The 25,990-nt window shown below is 40.8% G+C and overlaps 2 protein-coding genes across 7 annotated transcripts in view; both read right to left on the reverse strand.

The window, feature by feature from the left end:
- The window catches only part of LOC129727509 (connectin-like), a 558,070-nt gene that overhangs the window by 68,488 nt on the left and 463,592 nt on the right, over window positions 1–25,990 (reverse strand). The window lies entirely within an intron of this gene.
- The window catches only part of LOC129729088 (uncharacterized), a 29,779-nt gene that overhangs the window by 2,106 nt on the left and 1,683 nt on the right, over window positions 1–25,990 (reverse strand). The window contains exon 2 of the mRNA XM_055687568.1: window positions 18,236–22,645. Coding sequence (XP_055543543.1) covers window positions 18,236–22,645 — 4,410 coding nt within the window. The remainder of the gene's footprint in view (window positions 1–18,235; window positions 22,646–25,990) is intronic.

Genomic DNA, 25,990 nt, shown 5'->3' on the forward strand with positions numbered 1-25,990 from the left:
TGCACAGCTGGTGCCTCCCGTATCCAGTTCCCATCCATAGGCTGTCAAGTTACGTAGAAGGGCTCGGGATCCGGTGCGAATGTTCGAGTAATTGGACCTCTTGAAAGAGATTAATGTCAACCCGGGGGCAACTATGACGCAGCCGGGTCGATAGCCGAAGACGGATCGATTCGGTGAAATGATGAATGTTAAGTAGGACTGAATTATCTTTTCGGCGTGAATGGAGCCGATCACGGATGTTTTGCCACCCGGAGCCCGTAATCTTACTCTTTCGAACTGACGGCGAAAGATTTATTGACTTTCTACGTGGGTGTATTTGCATTCATAGGCGAAGATTAACCGTTCTTTATTTCGCGAATCGAATTGAACTTTAACCTTTCGACGATGATAATAGCAAGTTAAATTAAAGTGAAATTTTGCCGTATAACTAATAGATCCATAAACAGAGATTGGTTAACTTGATGAAAGTCATTTATTTATTACAATATAATACCTCGACCCCAGAAGGGAAAGTTGAATGTTTTTCGTTTGCAGATCCTAACTTTTGGTTAATTTGTCGGTCGTTTATCTATTAGATATATGTCAGTAATATCTTAAGAAGGTTATTTCCAGCGATATTTAAACTCTCGTGAAAATATTCCCAGAGAAGCACTTTGAAATCCAATCCGCTTTCAACGAATTTTTCACCGCCATTCGATTAATAAGTAATTTGATAGCGGAGAAATACATTAGGAAAAGTTTCTGAAGCTGAGCTATTATTGAATTAAAATTTGACCAAGAACATTGTTTGAACAAGGTAAGAGCTCTGAAATCTATTTACAGTGCTTTTCGCTTTTATCAACAGTCATTTTTATCACTACTCGCCAAATTCACGCTCGATTTTCTCACGGTTTTTTTTTCGTTTTTATCACGCTTTTTAAAGAAAAAACTTTAAATCAAGAATAATGTACTTCCATTTGTAGCAAATGTATTCGAAACATCATTTTCACTTGTGCTTTGTGTCCTTGCATGTGTATAGTTTTATGAACTCAATTTGTTTGATCAATTTTCTGAGGCAACCAAGTGTCATATCTGTTATAAATAATTTGTGTCATAATTTTGAGAAAAATGAGTCGTATTTCATTTCATTGACTTTGAAGCAAAAATTACGTATTATTCGAGCAGTTGAGAAAAAAAATCTGTTAACAACTCAAATAGTGCTGCAGATTGGTCCTCATGGAGTGTAAATTTAAATTTTATAAAATGCGAGGCACTCTTTCATAGAAGGAAGCTTTTTTTTTATAAAAGCTAGATGTTTCAATGACTTCTCTCTTTAATTTGTTCAATATTACCTTATCGGGACGATACCTATATTCAGCAAGTGGAGTCCACACAATCTAATAGTGGAACGACACACTGATGAAGTTTACATCAAATCAAGGCCCCTCACTAGATCAAATAACTGGTCACAGTGGAAAATGTTCCCAACAGGAAAACACAAACAGGAAAAACATAGAATATCAATTTTCAACCTCAGTAATTTCTAAGCCATCATAACCACAATAGCTTATCTTGAATCCTTAGCAAGATCGGGTGCTAAGTTAGTGTTTTTTTTGTTTCGCAAGATGCCGGATTAGTTCCGCTTTCCATTTAACTTGTCTCAGTTGCTCAGTCAACACTGATTTGCCCTTTTTGCTGTGTTGAGCTCAATTTAGTATTATTTTCTCACCATTATCAGCTCAATTGAAATGGAATCGTTTATGAATGTTTGTTTTTTTTTTTGCTGGTCCAAAGAAGCGTTTTTACCGGTATCTTACGCACGCCATAGAATTGAATTTCTCATTCGTACGTTGACCGGCAAAGCGGACGGTTCTTTCTGGAGTTGCAGGAAGCAAGTGGTGGCAAATATTAATCGCTTATAAAAGCGCTCGACATCGAATTAAATTCTCATTCGTTCGTATGTATGGATTGCTATAGCACGTGTGTTGGTAGCTATAGCGGGTGTTTATCGAAGATTTAGTGTTTTCTCGTTTTTTCATCAACATCCATTAAAACTCTAAAACGCCTGAACGTACACAGCAGCAATTTAAACATTTTAAGCCAGTCTTCATCCATCAAGGAAAAAATACTGCCGAGGAATGATTGACACATATTTGCTAGAAATTTCATTTAGATCAAAACAGATTTTTTTAAGTACCATAAATTATCGGTAAAAGGACCTCTATAAATTATCGGTACAGTTTTCTCTATGAGCATACATTTAATTTTCGTTTTTGTTTCTCGGTGCGCGGTTTTGTTTTTGTTTCTCGCACACAAAAACAAACAAACTTGTCTCTATCGTGAAAAATAACAAAACATAAAGAAATGCTCTAAATCGTAATCAAAAAAGTAATATATATTCCTGCAACTCGTCAATAATGAAGTTATATGCTGGGCTGGAGCTAGTTTTTCCATTTTTGCCTTTCTCCTAGAAAGGCATAGCAATCACTGGAAAAACCAAAGGTATAAAAGTGCTCCAAACTGTCGAACCTCGTATATCAATCGACTTAGTTTGACGAGCTGAGCAGTTTCTGTGTGTGTGTGTGTGTGTGCGTATGTGTGTGTGTGTGTGTATGTGTGTGTGTAATGCTCTCCCAATCTCACTCGATTTTCTCAGAGATGGCTGGACATGAAATTAATTGCAAATGAAAGGTCTAGTTGCCCCATAAGACCCTATTGAATTTCATTGCAATCGGATTTTTAGTTTAGAGGTTATGTTTAAAAATGTGAAAATCACGAAACATCATTATCTCAGAAACTGCTCCACCGATTTTAACAAAATTGGTTTTAAATGAACGAACTACTTGAAAAACCCTTAACTTTTGAGTTTCATGAAGATTGAACGAGCGGTTCAGAAGTTATTTAAAGAAACGTGTTCTGGAGAGTGTTTAATCTCACTCATGTTTCTCAGAGATGGCTGAACCGATTTTCAAAAAATCAGTGTCAAATGGAAGGTCTAGTTGCCCCATGAAACCCTATTGATTTGTTTTGCAATCGGACTATTACTTTGGCTGTTATGTTTAAAAATGTGAAATCCAGCTATGAAAAGGAACATATTCCGAAGACTACTTGGACTCACTCACTTTTCTCAGAGATGGCTGAACCGATTTCCACGAAATTAGTTTCAAATAAAAGGTCTAGCTGCCTCATAACACCCTATTTAATTTCGTAATTGTAATCGGACTGTAACTTTGTCTGTAAAGTACCAGAATGTGAAAATCACGAAACTTCATTATCTCAGAAAGTACACAACCGATTTGATCAATATTGGTATCAAATGAACGGGCTAGTTAAAGGTTAATTGGTGAATTTTATATTGATTAAACACGTGGCTCAAAAATTGTGAAAAGAAACATGTTCCGGTCACTTTTCAAATTCACTCGTTTTCCCGAAAATGGCTGGACTAAATTCAACAATCTGAGTGTCAAATGAAAAGTTTGGTTTCCTATAGGTTCCCATTTCATTTGACTATAATCGTATTTTTATTCCAACCGTTATGTATTAAATAATAAAAACAACGGAAGTCTATTATCTCGAAGATCACACGACTTATTTGAACATATCTAGTGTCATTTGAACAGGTTGTCTCTCAAACTCACAAGTAAGAAATTTCATAGCAATTTGATATGTGGTTCAAAAGTTATGAAAAGAACCGAAATTCAAAGACTATTTAAAACTGTAACTGCTTTGATCAAAACATATGGCCTCAACAAAATTTAAATTTGGTATTGTGCTATTCGTACGTTCCCGGTACTGCTCGTGATTGAAGTGTACGAAATTCAAAGTCATTTCTTTTATTTCGCTATTTCTTCAGCACGAATATTTTACTCCTAATTAATATTTTTTTTTAACTTTTTGCCTTTCTCCTAGAAAGGTATAGCAATCACTTGCAAAACCGAAGATATGAAAGTACTCCAAAGGGCCGAATGGCATATATCACTCGACTCAGTTCGACGAGCTGAGCATTTTCTGTATGTGTGTGTGTATGTGTGTGTGTGTGTGTGTGTGTGTATGCGCAAATTTTCATTTTCACTCACTTTTCTCAGAGATGGCTGGACGGATTTTAATGAAATTATATGCAAATGAAAGTTCTAGTTGCCATTGTAATTGGATTTTTATTTAGAGGTTTTGTTTAAAAATGTAAAAATCACGAAACATCTCTATCTCAGCAACCACACAAGCGATTTCAATAAACTTGCTATCAAATGAACGGGCTATTTTAAAAACCCTTAACTTTTGAGTTTTATATAGATTGAACTTGTGGTTCAAAAGTTATGAAAAGAAACGTCTTCTGAAGACTGTTTAATTTCACTCATGTTTCTCAGAGATGGCTGGACCGATTTCCACAAGATCAGTGTCATATGAAAGGTCTAGTTACATAAGACCCTATTGATTTTTTTGCAATCGGACTATTACTTTGCCTGTTATGTTTAAAAATGTGAAATCTAGCTATGAAAAGAAACATCTTCCGAAGAATATATAAACTCAATCACTTTTCTCAGAGATGGCTGAACCGATTTTCACGAAATTAGTGTCAAATGAAAGGTCTAGCTGACTTATAACACTCCACTGAATTTTACTGCAATCGAACTGTAACTTCATCTGCAATGTACCGAACTGTGAAAATCACGAATCTTCATTATCTCAGAAAGTACACAACCGATTTGATCAATAGTATCAGCAGATGAACGGGTTAGTTAAGGGTTAAACATTTATTTGAACATAACTAGTGTCATACGAACGAGTCATCTCTTAAACTTACAAATAACTAACTTCATAACAATTTTAAATGTGGTTCAAAAGTTATGGAAAGAAAAGAAATTCAAAGGCGATTTAAAACTATACCTGCTTTGATCAATATATGTGGCCACAATATAATTTAAATGTGGTATCGTACCATTTGAATGTTCCTGGTATCGCTCGTGATTGAATTGTTCGTAATTAAGAGTAATTTTTTTTATTTCGCTATTTCTAGAGCATTTACATTACGTCAAATTTAATATTTTATACTTCTATTACAACATCATTATTTTAGAACCCAAAAAGTGAATACACATTTATTGGATTGAAGCGTTCATGTAAATCTATTCTTACAAATAATAAGTTCGAATGGGAAGGCTGGGTCTGACCGCTAGGTGGATTAATTTAGGTTCTCAGAGATGGTCTGACCGATTCTTTCTATCTTGGTGTCAAATTAATGATCTATTTGCCGCTTAGGTTGCTATTGAATTTCATTGTAATCAAACTTTTAGTTTTGGCGCTGCGTCAGAATGTGAAAAACGCTCTTTTATCTCAGAAGCTATGAACATAATTGAATTAAAATTAATGGGCTTTTAAACCCTTAAACAATGAATTTCATAATGTTTAAACATGTGTTTTGAAAGTTATAGAAAGAAACGTAACCCGCAGACTGTTTAAAACTATAGCTACGATCAAAATATGTGGCCCCAATATCATTTAAATTTGATATTGTATTATTTTAATGTTTACGGCCTTGCTTGGGATTGAAGTTGAAATTAAAAGTCATATCTATCATTTCACTTTTTACCTTTCTCCTAGAAAGATATAGCAATCACTGCAAAAACTAAAGGTATAAAAGTGCTCAAAAGGGCCGAATGCCGTAAATCATTTGACTCAGTTCGACGAGCTGAGCATTTTCTGCATGTGTGTGTATGTGTATGTGTGTGTGTGTGTGTGACGCTCTCCCAATCTCACTCGATTTTCTCAGAGATGTCTGAACCTATTTCAAAGAAATGAATTGCAAATGAAAGGTCTAGTTGCCCTAGAAGACCCTGTTGTATTTTATTGTAATCTGATTTCTAGTGTAGAGGTTATGTATCAAAATGTAAAAATCACGAAACATCAATATCTCAGAAACTACACAACCGATTTGAACATTGGTTTCAAATAAACGGGCGACCTAAAAACCCTTAACTTTTGAATTTTATGAAGATTGAACTTGAGGTTCAAAAGTTATGGAAAGAAACGTGTTCTGGAGACTATTCAATCTCATGTTTCTCAGAGATGGCTGAACCGATTTTCATAAAATCAGTGTCATATGGAAGGTCTTGTTGCCCCATAAGACCCCAATGATTTTTTTTTGCAAACGGATTATTACTTTGCCTGTTATGTTCAAAAATGTGAAATCCAGCTATGAAAAGAAACATATTCCGAAAACTACTTGGACTCACAAACTTTTCTCAGAGATGGTTGACCCGATTTCTACAGAATTTGTATCAAATTAAAGGTCTAGCTGCCTCATAGCACCCTATTGAATTTTGCTGTAATCGGACTGTAACTTCGTTTGTAATGTATCGAAATGTGAAAATCACGAAACTTTATTATCTTAGAAACTACACAACCGATTTGAACAATATTGATTTCAGATGAACGGTCTAGTTAAGGGTTAACTGATGAATTATGAATTATGAAGACTATTCAACAATATACCTGCTTTGATCAATATGGCCTCAACATGATTTAAATGTGGTATCGTACTATCTGAACGTTCCCGGTATCGCTCGTGATTAAATTGCTCGAAATTAAGAGCCATTTCTTTTATTTCGCTATGTCTTCAGCACTAACATTACGTTAAATTTCATATTTTGTACTTTAATAACAATATCAATATTTTAGAACCCAAAGAGTGAATATACCTTTATTGGATTCAAGCATTCATGTAAATCTATTTTTACAAATAATTAGTTTGAATGAGAAAGGCTGAGTCTGACCGCTAGGTGGATTAATTTAGGTTTTATTATATATTTTTATCTATAACGCTTTAACGTCTCAGCATTAAGAAATGCACTGTCAGATAAAATTGCAGAAAATACTAGTGTTACAATTTCGTCTACTATTTGTTCTAATGGAATATAAAAATACTGTAGTCCAACGTTATGCAGTCGTGTCTTGGATACCACTCTCCTACTTTTTTGCAATAATGTGCTCTATGTAGGTTCATTTTTTGAAACTTTTTATGACTAGTTTAGAACTCAACCAAGATGATTTAGTTTCTTTTCTGTACTGTCTGGCTTTAGAAGCACCATTTGTCATTCTCAGCCCAAATTGGAATTGTTTTTGGCTGGTCCTAGAAATCGTTCCCTGCTGTTGAAAACCTAAATCGGGATAATTTTATTTCTTCATTTCTGGTCCTATAGTGTTATTCTCCATAAAGGATCAATTTAAGATTCTACAATTTGTGCATTAAAAATCGTTTTCTTCTATTTGGAGCTCAAAAAACCTTTCATTGTATTTCGAATTTTTCTGGTATTAAGAAATGTTTTTTTCTTTTAAATTTTCTATGACGATTCAGGATAGATTCAAATCGGGCAATTTTAGATTGGAGCGCTTTTTAATATTAGCTTTTCTGGCCTGAGAAAACGTTATTTAGATATTCCGAGCGTAATTTGGGAACATTTTCTTTCAGTTTTTATGACCTATAGAAGTGATGATTGTCCATTTGCAGCTAAATTTTGAATTTTGTTTTGCTATTTCTGGCCTTGAGAAATAATTTTTAATTGTTTTTTTCTGGTGATCGACTTTTTCTAAAATTTTCATCAATATGGTGGTGAAAAATACTATATGTATATTTCAACAATTAAAATTTTAATATTTCCACAATTAAAATTTTAATGTGCGATCATTTTAATTTTTGACCTTTTCTGGCAGTGAAAAACGTTCTTCGCTATGGTGCAATTACACAAAAATGGGCAACCATTTTAATATACCGATACCGATTCCCTTCATTCTTGCAGCAATCGGTTGGAAAACTATGAATGCATCCTCCCGAACGCAGGAATATGTTGCTTGATTGTGCGAACTATTGTACTATTGAAAATTGTCAAGCCTTGTTGAAACGAACATTATTACGTTCGCTGATTGGTGACTTGCCAGTTTCCCCCCAAAAAAGGTAGACATAATAGTATAACAAGTAAGCCGTAGCGTAGCGGATTGCGGTAGTATCTACTGGCTTTTCGAATTTGCTTTCGATTTCAACAAATCACTTGCCGGTTGGTCATATTTCTCAGCAGCAGCGCGGTTGCAGTAAACGTTTCGATACGCCGGTTGAAAGCTGCGGCCTTCTTCCCCGCGATGAAGCTTTACCTTATTTTGGCTACAACACAAGCAAGTATTCCGTGCTGGATCCTAGCAGTCAAAATCTGCCGCGGCCGTCTAAAATGAAATTAAAACAAACTGCCCTTCTCAAGGCAAATGAACAAGAAATTGAAGATTGATAATTTTTTCGGAAGGTCTCGAGCGCTAGACGCTAGATGTACTCCCAAAACATCCTTTTTATTCTGTTCAGTCAGTGAAATTGTATTTTTAAGTACGAATTGAAAGCCGATAGCACTACAGCTGCTCGTCAGAAGTACGGGGATTGATGACATCGTGACGATTTAATTACTAAGTTGAAATACGTTGATACATATAGTATTTTTCACCACCATATGAAGGTTCGAAATCAAAGCCATATATTTCGTACTCCAGCACGGCACAGAACTAGGCTGACCAGATTTTCTCGGAAGGAAAACGGGACAAATGGGTTCGAAAACGGGACACTTGGGAAGATAGATTTGTTTTGATTACCCAGAGCATTGATTGTTTTGCTGAACCTACCTTATTCGGTAGAGAAATATTTAGCTGATGCACAGTAAAGTGTAACTTTTGGAAAAATGGTTGATTAACGGACCGGCGCCAACGGCTTTACTTCCTCATGCGATGGAAGGCGTGATCCCAGAGATTTTTCGCCACAGAAAATCTCCCAGTGTCAGCTAGGATTGAATCCAGACCAGTTGGGTTGGTTGTGAGTGGATCACCTCACAACCATCGACACCTATGTCGGCGGTGGGATTCGAACCCAGGCGTCGAGCGTGGGTCGCGGAGACGTTACCAACCACGCTAGGCCCCCGCCCTAAATAAAACAATTGAATTGTCAAAAAATATTGAATATTTTGTTCCTCATTTTTTCATGATCCTCTAAGTTTATCTTTTGCAGTTTCGCAGTCGTTAAAAAATTAGTTTTAAAAAAATTTGCTTTTTAAGAAGCGCGATTATTGTTTTTAAATTTTTTTCTTTGAAAAAAGTTTTTTTATGGATGTTTATTTTTTCGGAAGGACAAAATTATTAATTTCCACCTTGCCGGAGACATCACCCCGATCAGGCAAAAGGGTACTTAGCGATGACATTTTCATGCTGACATTTGAGAGCGTTACTCTACAACTGTAGTGGTAATGGCAAAATAAAGCCAGTCGACAGAAAAAATGTTTTACGACTATAATGTTGCCGTCTATTTTCTCATACGCGAATGTTTTTTCTTTGCCGTGCACCTTATCCCATGTCAACGATGGCATGTATGGTAGTACATACGCGATACACACATCGTTCAGTACACATACGCTCAATTACTGACTTTGCTATTTTGGTGCCGAGCAGTCATTATTTTACTCCTTACGTTTATTCTTCCTAGAGCTTTTTATAACAGCCGTTACACGACACTCGTCACAAGCGGTTAATTTGGATACCCCCCTTACGTTATATGTGAATTATCCCACAGGCAAATACATAATAGGAGTAAAATTAACTTCGGTGGATTTAGACTGTTACCAAGACGCTTGTTCTTTCTTCTTTATTCGCTATTTCGAAGATATTCTCCAAATACAGTTATACTTCGATATGAGGCAACCTCGATATAACGTAACTCGATATAACGTAACTTTTACCTCGACATAACGTAACTTTTTTTAAGTATTGAAATGGAAAATAAATGATACAGCAACTATTTTGGTGTATAAATTGCTGGAAAAAAGGTTTGTAGTAAGTTTTAAAACCAATGAAACCAATGCGAAAATTGTACTAAATGGGCACAAGAAAGCTTTAAAATTACTGATAGGTGATGGGAAACAATTTCCACGCATTCTTTAGTAACAATTCATAGTCTTGCATCAATTAAATATATGTTTTTTGCTTGTTAAAAATTCTCTCTAAATGGGCATAAATAAGGTTTAAAAATATTTATAGGTGATGGGAAACAGGTTTTCACGCATCTTCGAGTAACCTCTTGTATCAATTGGAAAAAAATATTTTTTTTTGCATCTGTAAATATTTCTAAATAGGCATAAGAAAGGTTTAAAAATACTGTAGGTAATGGATAATAAATTTTCATGCATCTTTGATTAACCATTAACATTCTTGCATGAAATGAAAAAAAATTTTTTTTTGCTTCGATATAACTCGATATAGGTATGACTGTAATGCCGAATCGACACACGAAGTACCTACATTTTTTGTTTCCTTTTGTGAGGCTTTGTTGCCAATACGTGCTTAATGCGACTAGCCAACTGCTAGCGCAAACAAATAGCAACAGGAAAAGTATTCTGAGAAGACAGTGAAAAAGGCTGTACTTTTGAAATGCCCGACCCCGATTAAACAAACCGCTTTGGCTTTCAAAATATTTGTATTCATCAGGATCTTTTTTTCATAAACTCATAACAACAGCTGTGCAAAGTTTTAGTCTAATCGAAAGTGACAATTGAAAATGTGTTTTAAAATTGCGACATTTTTATGGAATTGCGTTATTTTGTGCTTAATTTGGGATTCTTTTTTTGCATTTTTAGACATTTTTCCGTTATTCTAACCTCATCTTACATAATTTATTGTTGTACTCAGTAAAGATGGACGAACGGCCCTCGAACCGCTCATACAAGAGTGCGTGCAAGACTCACATAAGTTAACCACGATCTTTGAGCGCACCAAAACTGATGACGACCAAACCCGAAGTTTATACATCACCATCAGGAAAATTAACATTAGTCGGTACCCGGTGGTGAGTGAGTGGTTCAGAGCCGCTATTCTGAAAGTACTGTTTTGCCCACTCCTATCTAATATCTTTCACTGTAAAAACAACTGCTGTCACACTGGTGGGCAAAACGATGCACTTGCTCGAAGAGAGCTACTAATCGTATGTATCTGAATAGCTTGTAAAAATCTCTTCAAAGAGATAATAAACTGAAGTTTCTCACATGAAAGGAAATAACGCCTAATAACTACACAACACCGCTCACTGCAGTACTTTTACTGTGTGTCTTTTAAGTATATATCAAATGAAGGTAACTAGGTAGGAAAGTTGATTGCGCTGTGCGTTCTGTATCTCGAAACTGAAAAAAAAAATTCAGTCACCCGTCACGCATGTTTACTTTTCGAATGTTATCGAATTTAGCTGAGCTGTGGTGAAAGCAGCAAGTGTATTATTTTTCTGCGAGCGCACATAGGAGTAAATCAAGTAAAAAGCTGACCAAAAATAAAAAAAGCAAAAGTTTATTACCTATGTTTTGCATAGTCTCATTTTGAAGTGTGATGCCTGCTGATTCAGTAGTACTGAATCTTTTGACAGCACATGAGCATCCAGTAGTATTGTTGACCTTTGTTACAGCTGGTTGAAATCGACAAAATTTTAGCATTCGATGCTTTCGTACCGTTCACTTATTTTTAAAACAATCAAGTTCAACGTAGTGATTTATCATCATACCAACTATGAAGATTTTTTTTTTCTTCACATAACATTTATTTGACACGGCACAAATACAATTTAATGTTTAACGGCGCCAATTATATCTGATGACTTAAAACTAAAGCAAATTTTTTATCCTCGCTGCCGACTACGAGTTGAAATTAAGTCTAACTTAAAACTAGCATGGGATTTCCAATCAGTGTTTTGTTGTTCAATGGTCGTCTGATAATCGTCGAATGGCATGTATGGATTCGTTCTGCTGAGCCACGATGTCGTGAGTTGGGACAGAGGCTCGTAGTCCTTGGGTCCTGGTTCTATTGTGCGGGGTCTGGTTGCTGGTTTTGTGCTTAAGGTTCAAACGTGTTCTTGTCGTTTTGTTGGGTGTAGACGGAGGGGAACGGGACTAGACTGGGGCGTGGATGGATTTCAGGAAAACGTATATAAGGGACATGTAGGATAGGTCACGGCTCGCCAAGACATCACGAACAGGAACAGCCGGCTGTCTACCCTCGGCCTGCAGGGAAGCTATTAATTTAGACCTGGCGTCACGGTGTACAGGGCATGACCAAACCACATGCTCTATGTCGTGATAACCTTCACCACAGGCACAGATACCACTTTCCCCGAGCCCAACACGACGGAGGAGCGCGTCAAATCTATAGTGATTGGACATAAGCCGGGACATCACGCAAATGAAATCCCGACCTACATCCAACCCCTTGAACCACGGGTTCGTCGATACTTTGGGGATTATGGAATGTAACCACCTTCCCAATTCCCCTCTGGTCCAAGCATTTTGCCAACTGATGATCGTATTCTGACGTCCAAGTGCGAAAAATTCATTAAAGGCAATTGGTCTTTCATAAATATCACCGTTTGTTGCGCCAACCTTAGCCAAAGAGTCCGCTTTCTCATTACCCGGTATCGAGCAGTGAGAAGGGACCCACGCTAAGGTAATCTGAGTAGATTTTTCGGATAAAGCACTCAGATGTTCCCGTATTTTCCCCAGGAAATACGGAGAGTGCTAAACATCTTTCATCGATCGGAGAGCCTCAATGGAACTGAGACTGTCCGTAAAGATGAAATAATGGTCCGTGGGCATTTTTTCGATAATCCCTAGGGTGTACTGAATTGCAGCTAATTCTGCGACGTAAACAGAAGCAGGATTGTCGAGCTTATGGGAGACGGTTAAATTGTTATTGAAGATACCGAAGCCAGTGGACCCATCAAGAAGTGATCCGTCAGTGTAGTACATATTGTCGCAGTTGATGTTTCGATATTTATTGGAAAAAAATTTAGGGATCTGCTGCACGCGTAAATGATCCGGGATTCCACGAGTTTCTTCTATCATGGATGTATCGAAAAACACAGTAGAATCAGAAGTATTTGATAAGTCGACACGATTTGGAATATTCGAAGAAGGGTTAATATTTTGGGACATGTGATTGAAATACAATGTCATAAAACGGGTTTGAGAATTAAGTTCGATTAACCTTTCAAAATTTTCAATCACGGGACGGTTCAAGACCTCACATTTGATTAGAATACGAGAAGACAGGCTCCAGAAGCGGTTTTTCAATGGTAGTACTCCAGCTAAAACCTCCAAACTCATCGTATGGGTCGACTGCATGCAACCTAAGGCGATACGCAAACAACGATATTGTATTCGCTCCAGTTTGATCAAATGTGTGTTTGCTGAGGAGCGGAAGCAGAAACACCCGTATTCAATAACAGACAATATCGTTGTTTGGTAAAGCCTTATAAGGTCTCCTGGATGGGCTCCCCACCATTGTCCGGTTATTGTACGAAGAAAATTCACTCTTTGTTGACATTTTTTCATCAGATACCTCACGTGACAACCCCAGGTGCCTTCAGAGTCGAACCAGACACCAAGATATTTGTGTACCAAAACCTGAGAAATCGTTTTACCCATTAATTGTGTTTGAAGCTGAGCAGGTTCATGCTTCCTAGAAAAAACTACTATCTCAGTCTTCTCCGGAGAGAATTCGATACCTAGCTGTAAAGCCCAAGCAGACAAATTGTCCAAGGTATCTTGCAATGGTCCTTGCAAATCGGCAGCTTTGGCTCCTGTAACAGAGATTACACTGTCGTCTGCAAGTTGTCTTATCGTGCATGAATTTGCCAGACATTCGTCGATGTCATTTACATAAAAGTTGTAAAGAAGGGGGCTTAAACATGAGCCCTGGGGAAGACCCATGTAGCTAATGCGAAAAGTTGCCAAATCGCCATGCGTAAAATGCATGTGCTTTTCGGACAACAAGTTGTGCAAAAAATTGTTCAAAATTGGAGAAAATCCTTGTCGGTGAAGTTTACCCGAAAGAATGACAATAGAAACGGAATCAAAAGCCCCCTTAATGTCCAAGAACGCAGACGCCATTTGTTCTTTACGAGCATACGCCAGCTGAATATCTGTTGAAAGCAACGCAAGACAATCATTCGTCCCTTTGGCACGGCGGAAGCCAAATTGAGTTTCTGATAGTAGACCATTTGATTCGACCCAGTGGTCTAAACGACGGAGTATCATTTTTTCCATCAATTTCCGGATACAGGATAGCATTGCAATCGGCCTATAAGAGTTGTGATTAGAAGCTGGTTTCCCTGGTTTTTGGATGGCGATCACCTTCACTTGCCTCCAATCCTGCGGTACAATGTTTTGCTCCAGGAACTTATTGAACAAGTTCAACAAGCGCCTCTTGGCATTGCCGGGTAGATTCTTCAACAAGTTGAATTTGATTCTATCTAATCCAGGCGCGTTATTGTTACAGGATAGGAGGGCAACTGAAAGTTCTGCCATCGTAAAAGGTGATTCTATCGCGTCGTGGCCCGGAGACGCATCGCGAACAATATTTTGCTCAGGAACAGAGTCCGGACATACTTTCCTGGCAAAATCAAATATCCACCTACTTGAAGACTCCTCGCTTTCGTTGACCGTTACGCGATTCCGCATTCTTCGGGCTGTGTTCCAAAGAGTGCTCATCGATGTCTCCCTCGACGTCTCGTTCACGAACCGACGCCAATATCCACGTTTCTTTGCTTTAGCCAAGCTTTTAAGCTTGGTATCAAGCTCCGAATACCGTAAATAGTCGCCAGGTATACCTCCCGTCTGGTAGGCCTTAAACGCGTCGGATCTTTGCGTGTAGACATCGGAGCACTCTTGGTCCCACCACGGAGTGGGAGGCCGTTCTTTGATCGTTACGCCGGGATATTTCTTCGTTTGGGCTTGCAACGCGGCGTCGAGAATCAAGCCCGCGAGGAGGTTGTATTCTTCAAGTGGTGAATGATGTTGAATCGACTCGACCGCTTTTGAAATCATTTCCTCGTATAACTTCCAATCGACATTTCGTGTGAGGTCATACGGAATGTCAATTGGTCGCATGCGAGTTGACCCGTTAGTAATTGAAATAAGAATAGGCAGATGGTCGCTACCGTGAGGATCGAGGATTACCTTCCATGTGCAATCCAACCGTAGCGACGTCGAACATAAGGATAGATCCAAAGCGCTTGGGCGCGCTGGAGGTTTCGGGATACGTGTCATTTCACCGTTGTTTAAAATAGTCATGTCGAAGTCATCGCAAAGGTTATAGATTAAAGAGGAGCGGTTATCATTGTATGGGGAACCCCAAGCCACGCCATGAGAGTTGAAGTCTCCCAAAATCAAACGTGGCGAGGGAAGAAGTTCTATTAAATCAAAGAGCAGCCGTTGCCCAACCTGTGCTCTGGGGGGAATATATATTGAGGCAATACAAAGCTCTTTACCTTGTATTGTCATTTGACATGCGACAACTTCGATGCCTGGAATCGAGGGGAGGTTAATACGATAGAAAGAATAGCACTTTTTAATCCCTAAAAGTACTCCTCCATATGGGGTGTCTCGATCAAGGCGAATAATATTAAAATCATGGAAGTTGAGATCAATATTTGAAGTAAGCCAAGTTTCACAAAGGGAAAATGCATCGCATTTGTTTTTATTTATCAAAACTTTAAACGAATCAATTTTTGGTAAAATACTTCTACAATTCCACTGTAAGACAGAGATAGAATCCTTCATATACGCAGTTGAATTAGGCATCGAAGGATACAATCGCTGCAAGGAGAGGCCATTGGGCAGTCAACTGCTTCAAAAATGATCTAACTGTTGGGAGGAATGCTGTAAGAAAAATTTTAATTGGATCGGGTACATTGAAAGTTTCAAAAATCCAGTCCACAATGTCAGAAAATTTCACTAATCCAGAGTTTGTTTCATCAACTGGGAGTGTAAAAGGAGCAACTGGGGTTTTAGATGTTCCTGGCAGTGCTGGGAACTCCTTCTGGGACTTTAAATTTGCCAGCCCAGGAGGAATTTGCTTCGGTTTTTCCGCAGCACTGTTTGGTTTGTTTGTAACTTTCATTTCACTTTGAGAAATCTTAGGACCTTTTCTGGGAAGTTTAGGAGAGGAAATATTTTTCCTCTTTCTAGACTCCCCAGGATTGGCGTAAGATGCTCCCGCTGGTGAATCGTCAGAATCGGTTTCCTCAGAGGGCAACAGATCGAAGGGGTTCGAAGTAACGGGAGAAGTGGTAACGGTCTTCTTCAGCATGTCAGCGTAGGAACGCTTTGAACGCTCTTTGAGAGACCGTTTTATTTTATCCCTGCGCTGCATGTACACCGCACATGTCGAGAGCTCATGCAGATTTTCTCCGCAGTGAATACACTTTTCAGCGTTAACACTGCAAGAATCTTCCGCATGAGACTCCCCACACTTGCCACAACGTGCCTTATTGCAGCAGTAGGCGGCTGTATGGCCTAACTGCTTGCAATTCAGGCAGTTCATGACGCGGGGCACGTAGAGCCTCACAGGGGGACGAACCCGGTGGATCGAGACGTGGCTTGGTAGTGCAGACCCGGCGAACGTAACTCGAAACGAGTCTGACGGAGTGTATACTGTTTTGCCACCGATGATCGATGCTGACCGCAATTGCTTGCAGTCGAGCACCTTTACTTCGGGACACGTTTTGTTCCTTAAGCACCCTTTGGCACTTTGCAGTATACACTCGACGGACAGACTCGAATCGGTTATGACACCGTCGATCTCCACGTCTCGTGCGGGTATGTAAACGCGATACTCGCGTGTGAAGAGCTCAGAGCAAGCTATATCGTTGGCCTCTTTCAGGTTACCGACCACGACACGGAGCTTGTTAGGCCGGACCTTGGAAATTTCGGTCACGCCCTTGTACTCCTTCGTCAGGTCTTTAGAAATCTGCAAGAGGTTCAACTTTTTCGATTTCGGTCCTGCCTTTGGCCGAAAATAAACAGTATAGCTGCCCTGGGCTCCATCTGGGTAAAGCCTGGGGCGAGGGGGGACTGAATAATGAACAGGGGAGGGGGTAACAGAAGGGTCAGGGTCAGAGGGGTTCGGGGATGGTGGCGCGGGAGGCGAGGGATCTACATCCATCGCGCTAAGTTTAGCGCACTAGCGCTGACAAGAACACGTACCTTTTTATTTCTCCCTTCCAGTAAGGTTGGTTGTCCGATCGTTCGAAGTAGCAGCCGTTACAGCCAGCAGCACCAATACAGCAGCACCAAACAGCCACCAGCAGCGAGCCAGGTGTGAGATCACTCCACACAGCGATACAACTCGCTGACACTGATGGCTTCTTCTTTTTCCTCGTTTGTGTCTCGTCCACTGCTGTAGCACAATCCAGCCAGCAGCCAAATCGGCTTACGCACCAGCTGGCAGTCACGATGCGAAACAGTTGCACAAAGGAACGACCTTGAACCCGGATTTATTTCACTCGACCAGGCAAACAATGCCAACACTTGTTCACACGTCTTTTGTTTTATACTCTATCGGACCGATCACCAAACACGTCCAGTACTGATGCGTGTTCGGCACAGAATGACGAACTATGAAGATTGTCAAAGGTTAGTTTAATCAATCTGTTAACTTAGAAGGCTTATATATAGTCTCGACATTGCCAGGAAACATTCTAATGAACACAAAAATTCTATAACTGAGATTTTTTATATGTCATATTATGTTGTGACCTCCAATATAGCGATATTCCGCGACTCCGACGCGAATCCCGAATTCTAGTAGCATAAAATTGCGTTCTCCCTTTCTAGTCGAGCTTATTGCCTAACTTCACACCAAAGCGCCAGTATGCGAGTAGTTCCTTTTATTCAAGCACTCACTACACGATTTTTGTTCTACACAACTGTAAATTTATTGGCTCAAAACTTTTACACTCTAACAACGTTTATTAAATCATTTAACTTTATTACACTAGCTACTAAAATTTTACAACTAAACAATAATTAATTTCGGTGACCGGCCGTGACACTTGCTATTGGGTTGATCGTAAGTAAGAAAAAGAGGGCTCTATGATGGTGGAATGCCCTTTTATAACGAGGCTAGAAGCATTGAAATATTGGGCTGAGAGAGATTGGTTGATTTGCTTGTAATCGTGTCTTTGGCTAAGTATGGCAGATGATGTGTCTCGGCTAAACTACGCCTACCCTACGATTGCTACCAACGGTTATCAAAAACTACGTTACCGACAGTAGCCCTTTCCATACCGTGGATCTACATTGCCGGCCACCTAAATTTGACAGTTCAAATTTACTTAGCAAAACAAACTACAATAGCACATGGAACAGTTTTGCACAAGGAATGAAATTTTTAACTTAATCTTCTCTTTTTTGTGTTGTACCTTTTTCAGCTTCTTCGGTTTCTGGAGGATCATCTGGTTCGGCTGTTGGTTGCTGGTTGTCGGGGAGTGGAAAAATCCGCGAAATAGGGCGTTTGTAGGTCGAAGTAGCTGTTCGCAAAGTGGCAACTCGTACCACTCCGTCGGCTCCGGGATGAATTTCTTCTATCCGTGCGAGAGGCCAAGAGATGGAAGATTTTCCGTCCTCCTTGACCAAAACAATCTGTCCGACCTGGAAGTGGGTCGAAAATGTAGCCTTCTCTCGCTGATGGTTGAGTTCTGTGAGGTATTCTTTCCTCCACCGGTCCCAATGTTGTTGGATGAGTTTTTGCAGCTGCTGGTAGTGATCAAGTCGATTGGTGGGGATGTTTGTGTAATTCGGCTCCGGTAGGCTGATAAGTGGCGATCCGATGATGAAATGACCGGGAGTGAGAACGTCTAGCTCCGAAGGATCGTTCGATAGCGATGTCAGTGGACGGCTATTCATGTTGGCTTCGATCTGGGAAAGCACGGTCGCGTAATCCTCAAAGGAGAGCTGGGTGCTGCCGAGAATTTTTACCAGTGATGTTTTCGCGGTTTTCACTGCAGCCTCCCATAGGCCGCCGAAAGAAGGTGCCCGTGGTGGGATGAAGTGCCACTGGATTCGGTGCTGGCTGCATTCGTTAGTTATAGCTTCCCGGGTGCGTTTGTTGTCGAAGAGGCGGTACAGTTCGAGCAGAGTGTTGTTCGCTCCTTGAAAATTTGTCCCGTTGTCCGAGTGAATTTCAGACGGCATACCATGGTGGGCGATAAAACGATGTAGGGCAGCGATGAAGGCATCTGTGGACAAATCGCTGATGAGCTCGAGGTGTACAGCCTTTGAGGCAAAGCAAACAAACACGGCTATGTATGCTTTTCGTGGTGCCGCTCTTCGGTGTGGTGGTTTGATGTAGACAGGGCCGCAGTAGTCCACTCCGACGACGGTGAAAGCTCTGCTAGGCGTGATGCGGGATTTCGGGAATTGGCCAATGGGTTGCCTAACAGGGACAGGGTTTTGGCGGAAGCATTGCGGACACTTACTACACACAAGATTAGCGGTAACTTTTCCGTTGATTGGCCAAAATTCTTGCCTCATCGTAGCTAGCGTCATGCGAGGACCAGAGTGTAAGCATAGTGCGTGATAGTGTTTCGTGATGAGGCGTGTGAGTGGGTGTATTTTAGGTAAAATCGCTGGGTGCTTGGTTTGGTAGTTTTCAGCGGAGCGCTCAAGTCTGCCGCCGATACGAATAATGCCTTTTTCGTCGAGAAAAGGACCAAGTAATTTCAACGATGATTTGTTGGAAACCGGTCGGGATTGTGCCAGTTCCTTCAGCTCCTCAGTGAACATTTCCTGCTGTGCAACTTTCGTTAGCGCATCCTTTGCGTGTTCTAATTCTACTACAGCGAATAGGTGAGGATAGTGATTAAATTTGCGACGACAATGGTTGGCAAAGCGAAGAATCAAAGCGGTAATTCGAACCAAGCGCCAGAAGGATGAGTATCGGTGGAAAAGGAAACAATGTTCCAGTGGCTGGCGTATCACTAGTACAGTTTTTCGTCGTTCTAGTATGTCTTCTGGCGGAGTTCCAGTGGGGTGTTTAGGCCAGTTTTCTTCTCCTTTTGAAAGCCAGGGTGGGCCACAGCGCCAGATGCTGTTGATGACAAATTGCTGAGGAAGCATTCCTCTAGAAATATGGTCTGCCGGATTGTCGGTTCCTTTGACGTGATTCCAGCTGTAGCCGTGGGTAAGTTGCTGAATTTCAGCTGTACGATTTCCGATAAACGTTTGCCAAGTGTTAGGTGGTGCCTGAATCCAATGAAGAGTGACAGTTGAGTCCGACCAGAACCAGCAAGGAATCCCCTCCAACCGCAGCGCTGCTGAAACCTTGGCGTAGAGTCTCGCCCCCAGACGTGCAGCACAAAGCTCAAGCCGCGGCAGACTAAGCCGTTTGAGTGGAGCAACTCGTGATTTTGCCGCGACGAGCTCAATTTTTATTTGCCCATCCTTGCCAGTCAAACGAGCGTAAATGCAGGCACCATACCCAACTTCGGACGCATCCGCAAAAACGTGAAACTGTGTAGAGATTGCACCGACCAGAAAAATGAACCGAGGAATCTTGTAGCCTTCCAAATAAGACATTTGCGTTGAGAATTCTTCCCATTTGGTCGCAATATCCATCGGAACGGGATCGTCCCAGTCGACAGTGGATAGCCAGAGATGCTGCATTTTGATTTTCGCCCATGCCACGACAGGAGACACCAATCCAAGCGGGTCGTATAGTTTCGCAATCGCCGAGAATATGTTCCGTTTCGTCCAACAACCGTCGTTAGTAATTTGCTGTACTTCGATGCAAAGCTGATCAGATTCTGTTGTCCATCCTACTCCAAGCGTTTTAATTTTCTGTTCGGGATCAAAGTGCAGGGTGGTTTCTCCTCCCAGTGCTTCAGTGGGCAAATTTTCTAGCACTTGTGGGCAGTTCGAACACCATTTCCGTAGATCGAGACCTCCTTCCGCCAATAGGGCTTGAACTTCCTTTTGAAGCTGAATCGCTTCTTTGATCGTGTCCGCCCCCGAGAGAAAATCGTCCATATAGAAGTCTTCATCTACGGCCTTTGCTCCAAGTTTGTACTTTTGGCTGCCGTCTATAGCCAATTGCTTCAAGACACGAGTGGCGAGAAACGACGATGGGGCCAAACCGTAGGTGACAGTTTGCAGCTCGTACACCTGAATTGGATCCGAAGGATTGAAGCGCCAGAGAATGCGTTGAAGCGAAGTGTCGTCTGAGTGAACCTGAATCTGCCTATACATTTTCGCAACATCAGCGACCAAAACTATAGCATGTTTTCGGAAGCGGAGCATCAAACTGAGCAGGTCGTCTTGAATCGTGGGACCAGTTAGTAGAGCGTCATTAAGAGAGAAATTAGTTGAAGTTTTAGCAGACCCATTGTATACCACCCGTACTTTAGTTGTAGTACTCGACTCTTTAAAAACTGGGTGATGTGGAAGATAGCAGACCGTTTTACCTTCGTCGAGACTAAGGTCGTCCACGCCGCCGATGCATTTCATATGACCTAACTCGATGTACTCCTTCATAAAGTCCCCGTACTGCGAGCGTAGATTTGAATCCTTTGCCAGCCGTGTTTCAGTTTGTAAAAACCGTCTTAAAGCAATTCGTTTCGATTCACCGATCATTTTTGCAAAATTCATCTGCTTAGGGTAGCGCACAATATATCTGCCAGTTTCGTCTCGTGTGAACGTGTTCACGAAATGTGTTTCGCAATCCTCTTCTTCCTGAGAGCGGGGGGTTTTAACCGGTAGTTCTTCGACTATCCAAAACTTTTCGATCGCCTTTTCAAGAGAGTCTAGCTTCGTGATGTGACAGCTAACCAGTGTTGATTCCTTCATGCATTTAGCTTCGCCGGCCACCACCCATCCGAACACCGTATTGACGAATACTGGTAGCGTATTGTCGAAATTTCGCACTTGCAGCCGGCCACCATCGCGTACATGAAACTCGTAAAATTGCTGCGCACCCAATATTAAATCAATCGGTCCAGAAACATTGAAACTGGGATCGGCCAAGACCATGTCAGGGGGAAGTTTTAAATGAGCTAGCGGTATCGAAACAGATGGCTGGTCGCTGGTGACCTGCCCCAAAACCAAGAAATCCATTGACGTTGAGAAATTCTGCACTCGAGACTCAACCGTGGTGGAAACTTCATATGCTGTACGGCTCCGAGATCGTCCAATTCCAGTAATTTCCACCTTCTTGTCCCGCCGTGATAACTGAAGTAATTTACACAGATTTTCAGACATCAAGTTGACCTGTGATCCAGAATCCAGAAGAGCCCTTGCTTGGTGGGTCCTTCCCCATACGTCCTTCACCTTAAGCAATACCGTTAGCAAAAACGTGTGCGACCTAGGTTGCCCCATCACCACATTAGAAGAGATTGATGCCACCGAACTAGAAACCGATTCACCAGAGTTCAGAGCACCACCGGTTGTAGGTGGAACAGAAGAATTCACGTTGCTCGCTACTGAAGTTGAATTAGGATTAGAAGTAGAACCAGAACCGGGAAAACCAGGATGCAGCAACGAATGATGCTTTTTCGAGCACGTTTTGCATCGATATTTGGAAGGACAATCTCGCGCCAAGTGATTTCGCCCCAGACAGTTGCTGCAGAGACGCTTAGAATTTGTGAGCTGCAGCCTTTTGTCCACCGGTAGGCTGGCGAACGTTTCACACTTGGTAATCCAATGTTTCTCACTGCAAGCGAAACAGTTTGAGGGAGTATTTTCGGTCGCCGAGTTGACCGATATCCCTCGTTTGGCGCGCGAAATTGAATTCAGCACACCAGCACAGCCCAAAGCGTTCACGTAGGGTTGCAAGAATCCTGCGTCCACCGAGTTGAATTCCAGATCGTCTTTCCGAGTCCAGACTTAGTCCCCAATAGCACCAAATCGATGAAAAAATATCCGGCCACCAAAACTCCGTCGAAGTAGTGAGACAGTAGAACCACAAAAAATGACCAGGTAGAGATGAAATCACAAATGTATGAAATTGGACAGGTCCTCACCTTGTAGGCCTGTTCAATAAGCCTTGTATAATTATTCAATGTCTCCTTGATCCCGAAAAACCGTTATAGCTGCACACAGAAGTTTAGCGTACGAAAACGTGATGGCAGCGCCCAGTGAATTCACCTGTACGATAGTCGCGATGGCGCCTCTACCTTTGTTAAAGTTGAATATGGCACCGATTCAATTGTCCAAATGGCGTCTCGGCGTCGGTATCTCAAGGGAACGCTATCCTGGTCACGGCACCAATGTTGTGACCTCCAATATAGCGATATTCCGCGACTCCGACGCGAATCCCGAATTCTAGTAGCATAAAATTGCGTTCTCCCTTTCTAGTCGAGCTTATTGCCTAACTTCACACCAAAGCGCCAGTATGCGAGTAGTTCCTTTTATTCAAGCACTCACTACACGATTTTTGTTCTACACAACTGTAAATTTATTGGCTCAAAACTTTTACACTCTAACAACGTTTATTAAATCATTTAACTTTATTACACTAGCTACTAAAATTTTACAACTAAACAATAATTAATTTCGGTGACCGGCCGTGACACTTGCTATTGGGTTGATCGTAAGTAAGAAAAAGAGGGCTCTATGATGGTGGAATGCCCTTTTATAACGAGGCTAGAAGCATTGAAATATTGGGCTGAGAGAGATTGGTTGATTTGCTTGTAATCGTGTCTTTGGCTAAGTATGGCAGATGATGTGTCTCGGCTAAACTACGCCTACCCTACGATTGCTACCAACGGTTATCAAAAACTACGTTACCGACAGTAGCCCTTTCCATACCGTGGATCTACATATTATATGAAGTAAGTTAAGGATCAATGAGTTTCAATGTAAACAGTCAATTGCAAATCAAAGCCTGTATGTTTCTGGTCAAACTGGTGGTTTTAGATCATCCGAACCAATCCGAACTCATGAGTTACATCGTTGTGAAAATCATTGAAAAATTTCAACGAAAAGTTGAGCTTCCGGCAGTGTTGTTGCCTTAGTATCAAGAACATACATACCTCTGTCATGTAATGGATGAGTGTTCTGAGACATTCTCAACAGGATGCTATTGAATTCGGATTCTTCGATTACGAGCTCTTGGCCAAAATCCAAGGAAAACGCTCAAATTTTTTCGTCCGAAGCAATGCAAATGTTGCGAGTGAATTTACACGATCCAGTACACGAGCAATGATAATAATACTAGTGACTATTCAGATTCTTCTGAGTGCTCAGATTGATTAATAAACAAAACAGTGTTAACCTCGAACCTCACTGATCTAAAAAAATAGGCATGTTTCATTCATGAAATCTCAGTTATTTATTGTAGAAAAGATACTACCATTAAATCAGAACTACATCATCAGAAAAGTAACAATTCACTCATAGGTGGGTTATTCCATGAAACTTCTAGTCACAACTATTTATTATACTATGTTTTCTGATCCATGGTACGTTTCCAGTCCAAAAACTCCTTAAAATAATTTTGATCAGTTTGATGTTCTAAGTGCTTCACTGTGGAGCGGCAGAAGCACAGCACAAAGTTGAATAAAGAAGTTTGGTGCAAAAAAAAAACTGCTTTTTTGGGATATTTTTTTCTGCTTCAATCGGGATATTTTTTTCGTAACCTTTTCTGGCCTTTAAACTAGCTTTTTCGTCCTACGCCGTTGAACTCTGCCCAACAAGGAAAAAAGGCCAAAAAGAAATGAAAAAGTCCGTTATCGTCAATGCATTAACTATTTAATTAGTTCAAAGCATTAACTATTTTTTTTTTTCATTAAGCCAATGACCCCCGGTCGACGTTGAATGTATGGGTTTTAAAACCCTATCAGAAAAAAATGAAAGTATTAAATAACCCATGAAGTAAGAAAATACTTGAAAAGACTTTTAACAAAATTTAAAATAATCACAATTACCTATCCAGCAGAAACAGGCGAGTCGCTGGTTAACGCAATTCCTTTTCCTCCTGTACGACATCTACGACACTAGCGGCTAAAATGCGACTCTTCTTCTCTGCCCGCTGTATCCAGACCGCATTGTTCCGCGTGTGTACGGGATTTATGCAGAGCATTAGATGCGCAAATGAAACGAGCAGCATGACTTTCCTGTACAGCGAACAATTCTAGGCAAATCCAATCCGGAAAATAACGAGCTCACGAGCGTTGAGTGAAATCGTGGGAGAAGCGAGGGCCTCTGGGTTTTCCACCAAACCGACGGGGTTTCCACATCTGCCAACTGACGTTTTCATTAAAAAAAGCTTAATAATACTTTTCCGTCCTTCGCGGGGACTAGATTAGCAGCGATTCTTTTTTTTCTGCTGCAACCAAGCATCATCATTCCTGCCGTGGGTTGCGAATCAAAGCTGAATAGTCGGACAGATTAGTGCAAGCAACTGGACTGTCACTCGAAAAGGGGATAATAGCATTCTCACCGGGTCCTTATGTCCTCCCGTTGACGTCGGATGGCACTCGGTGTACGAATGCTGTCGTCCCCGGTTTCTTTCCACCTTTCGGTTCGCTTGGAGGCCTACAGATGCTTGTAATTTAAATTAACATTGTCTGCCTCTCATTCTGTATGCTTTGTTGTGACAATTTGCGGAATTTTAATATTTTAATATTGGATTTCCCTACATTGATTTTTTTTTTTGATTGAGAACTCGAACCAGTGACTAACAAGTCAGTTTCACCCACTTCCAAGTTTATCAGATCCAATTGATCTCCGCTTTGGATTGAGCCAGACTATTAACTGTTCATTTAAGACTCGAAACCGGTCAATTTAAAAGACGCTTTCCCGGACCGGAGCAGTTCTGGTCATAATTTGCTGGAATGCGGCTGCTTATGATGCGTAACTGGGTTTAAATTAATTGAACCAAAACTCCAACGACGACGGCGGCGGCGGCGTTTTGCATTCACATTCGCTTCATTTCAATTCAATTAATTTTAATCCCCGAGCGCTGGACTCCAAACAGGGATAGCGGCTTCGTGCGAGTCGCATAATTGAAACGGCTCCGTCCGAAGCCTGGTCAGTATGGTACGGATGTAGCCAGACCAGGACTGTTGTCCCTTACGTCACTTCGAAGAGCATGCCATCTCCGTCGCGGTCCATGTGGTCTGCATCTGCGTTCGTACGGTTTAAATCACACAATTACTAATCGATAAAACATCGCTTGTGTG

The sequence above is a fragment of the Wyeomyia smithii genome, chromosome 3, assembly GCF_029784165.1.
Source record: "Wyeomyia smithii strain HCP4-BCI-WySm-NY-G18 chromosome 3, ASM2978416v1, whole genome shotgun sequence".
In the NCBI taxonomy this organism is placed as follows: Eukaryota; Metazoa; Arthropoda; class Insecta; order Diptera; family Culicidae; genus Wyeomyia; species Wyeomyia smithii.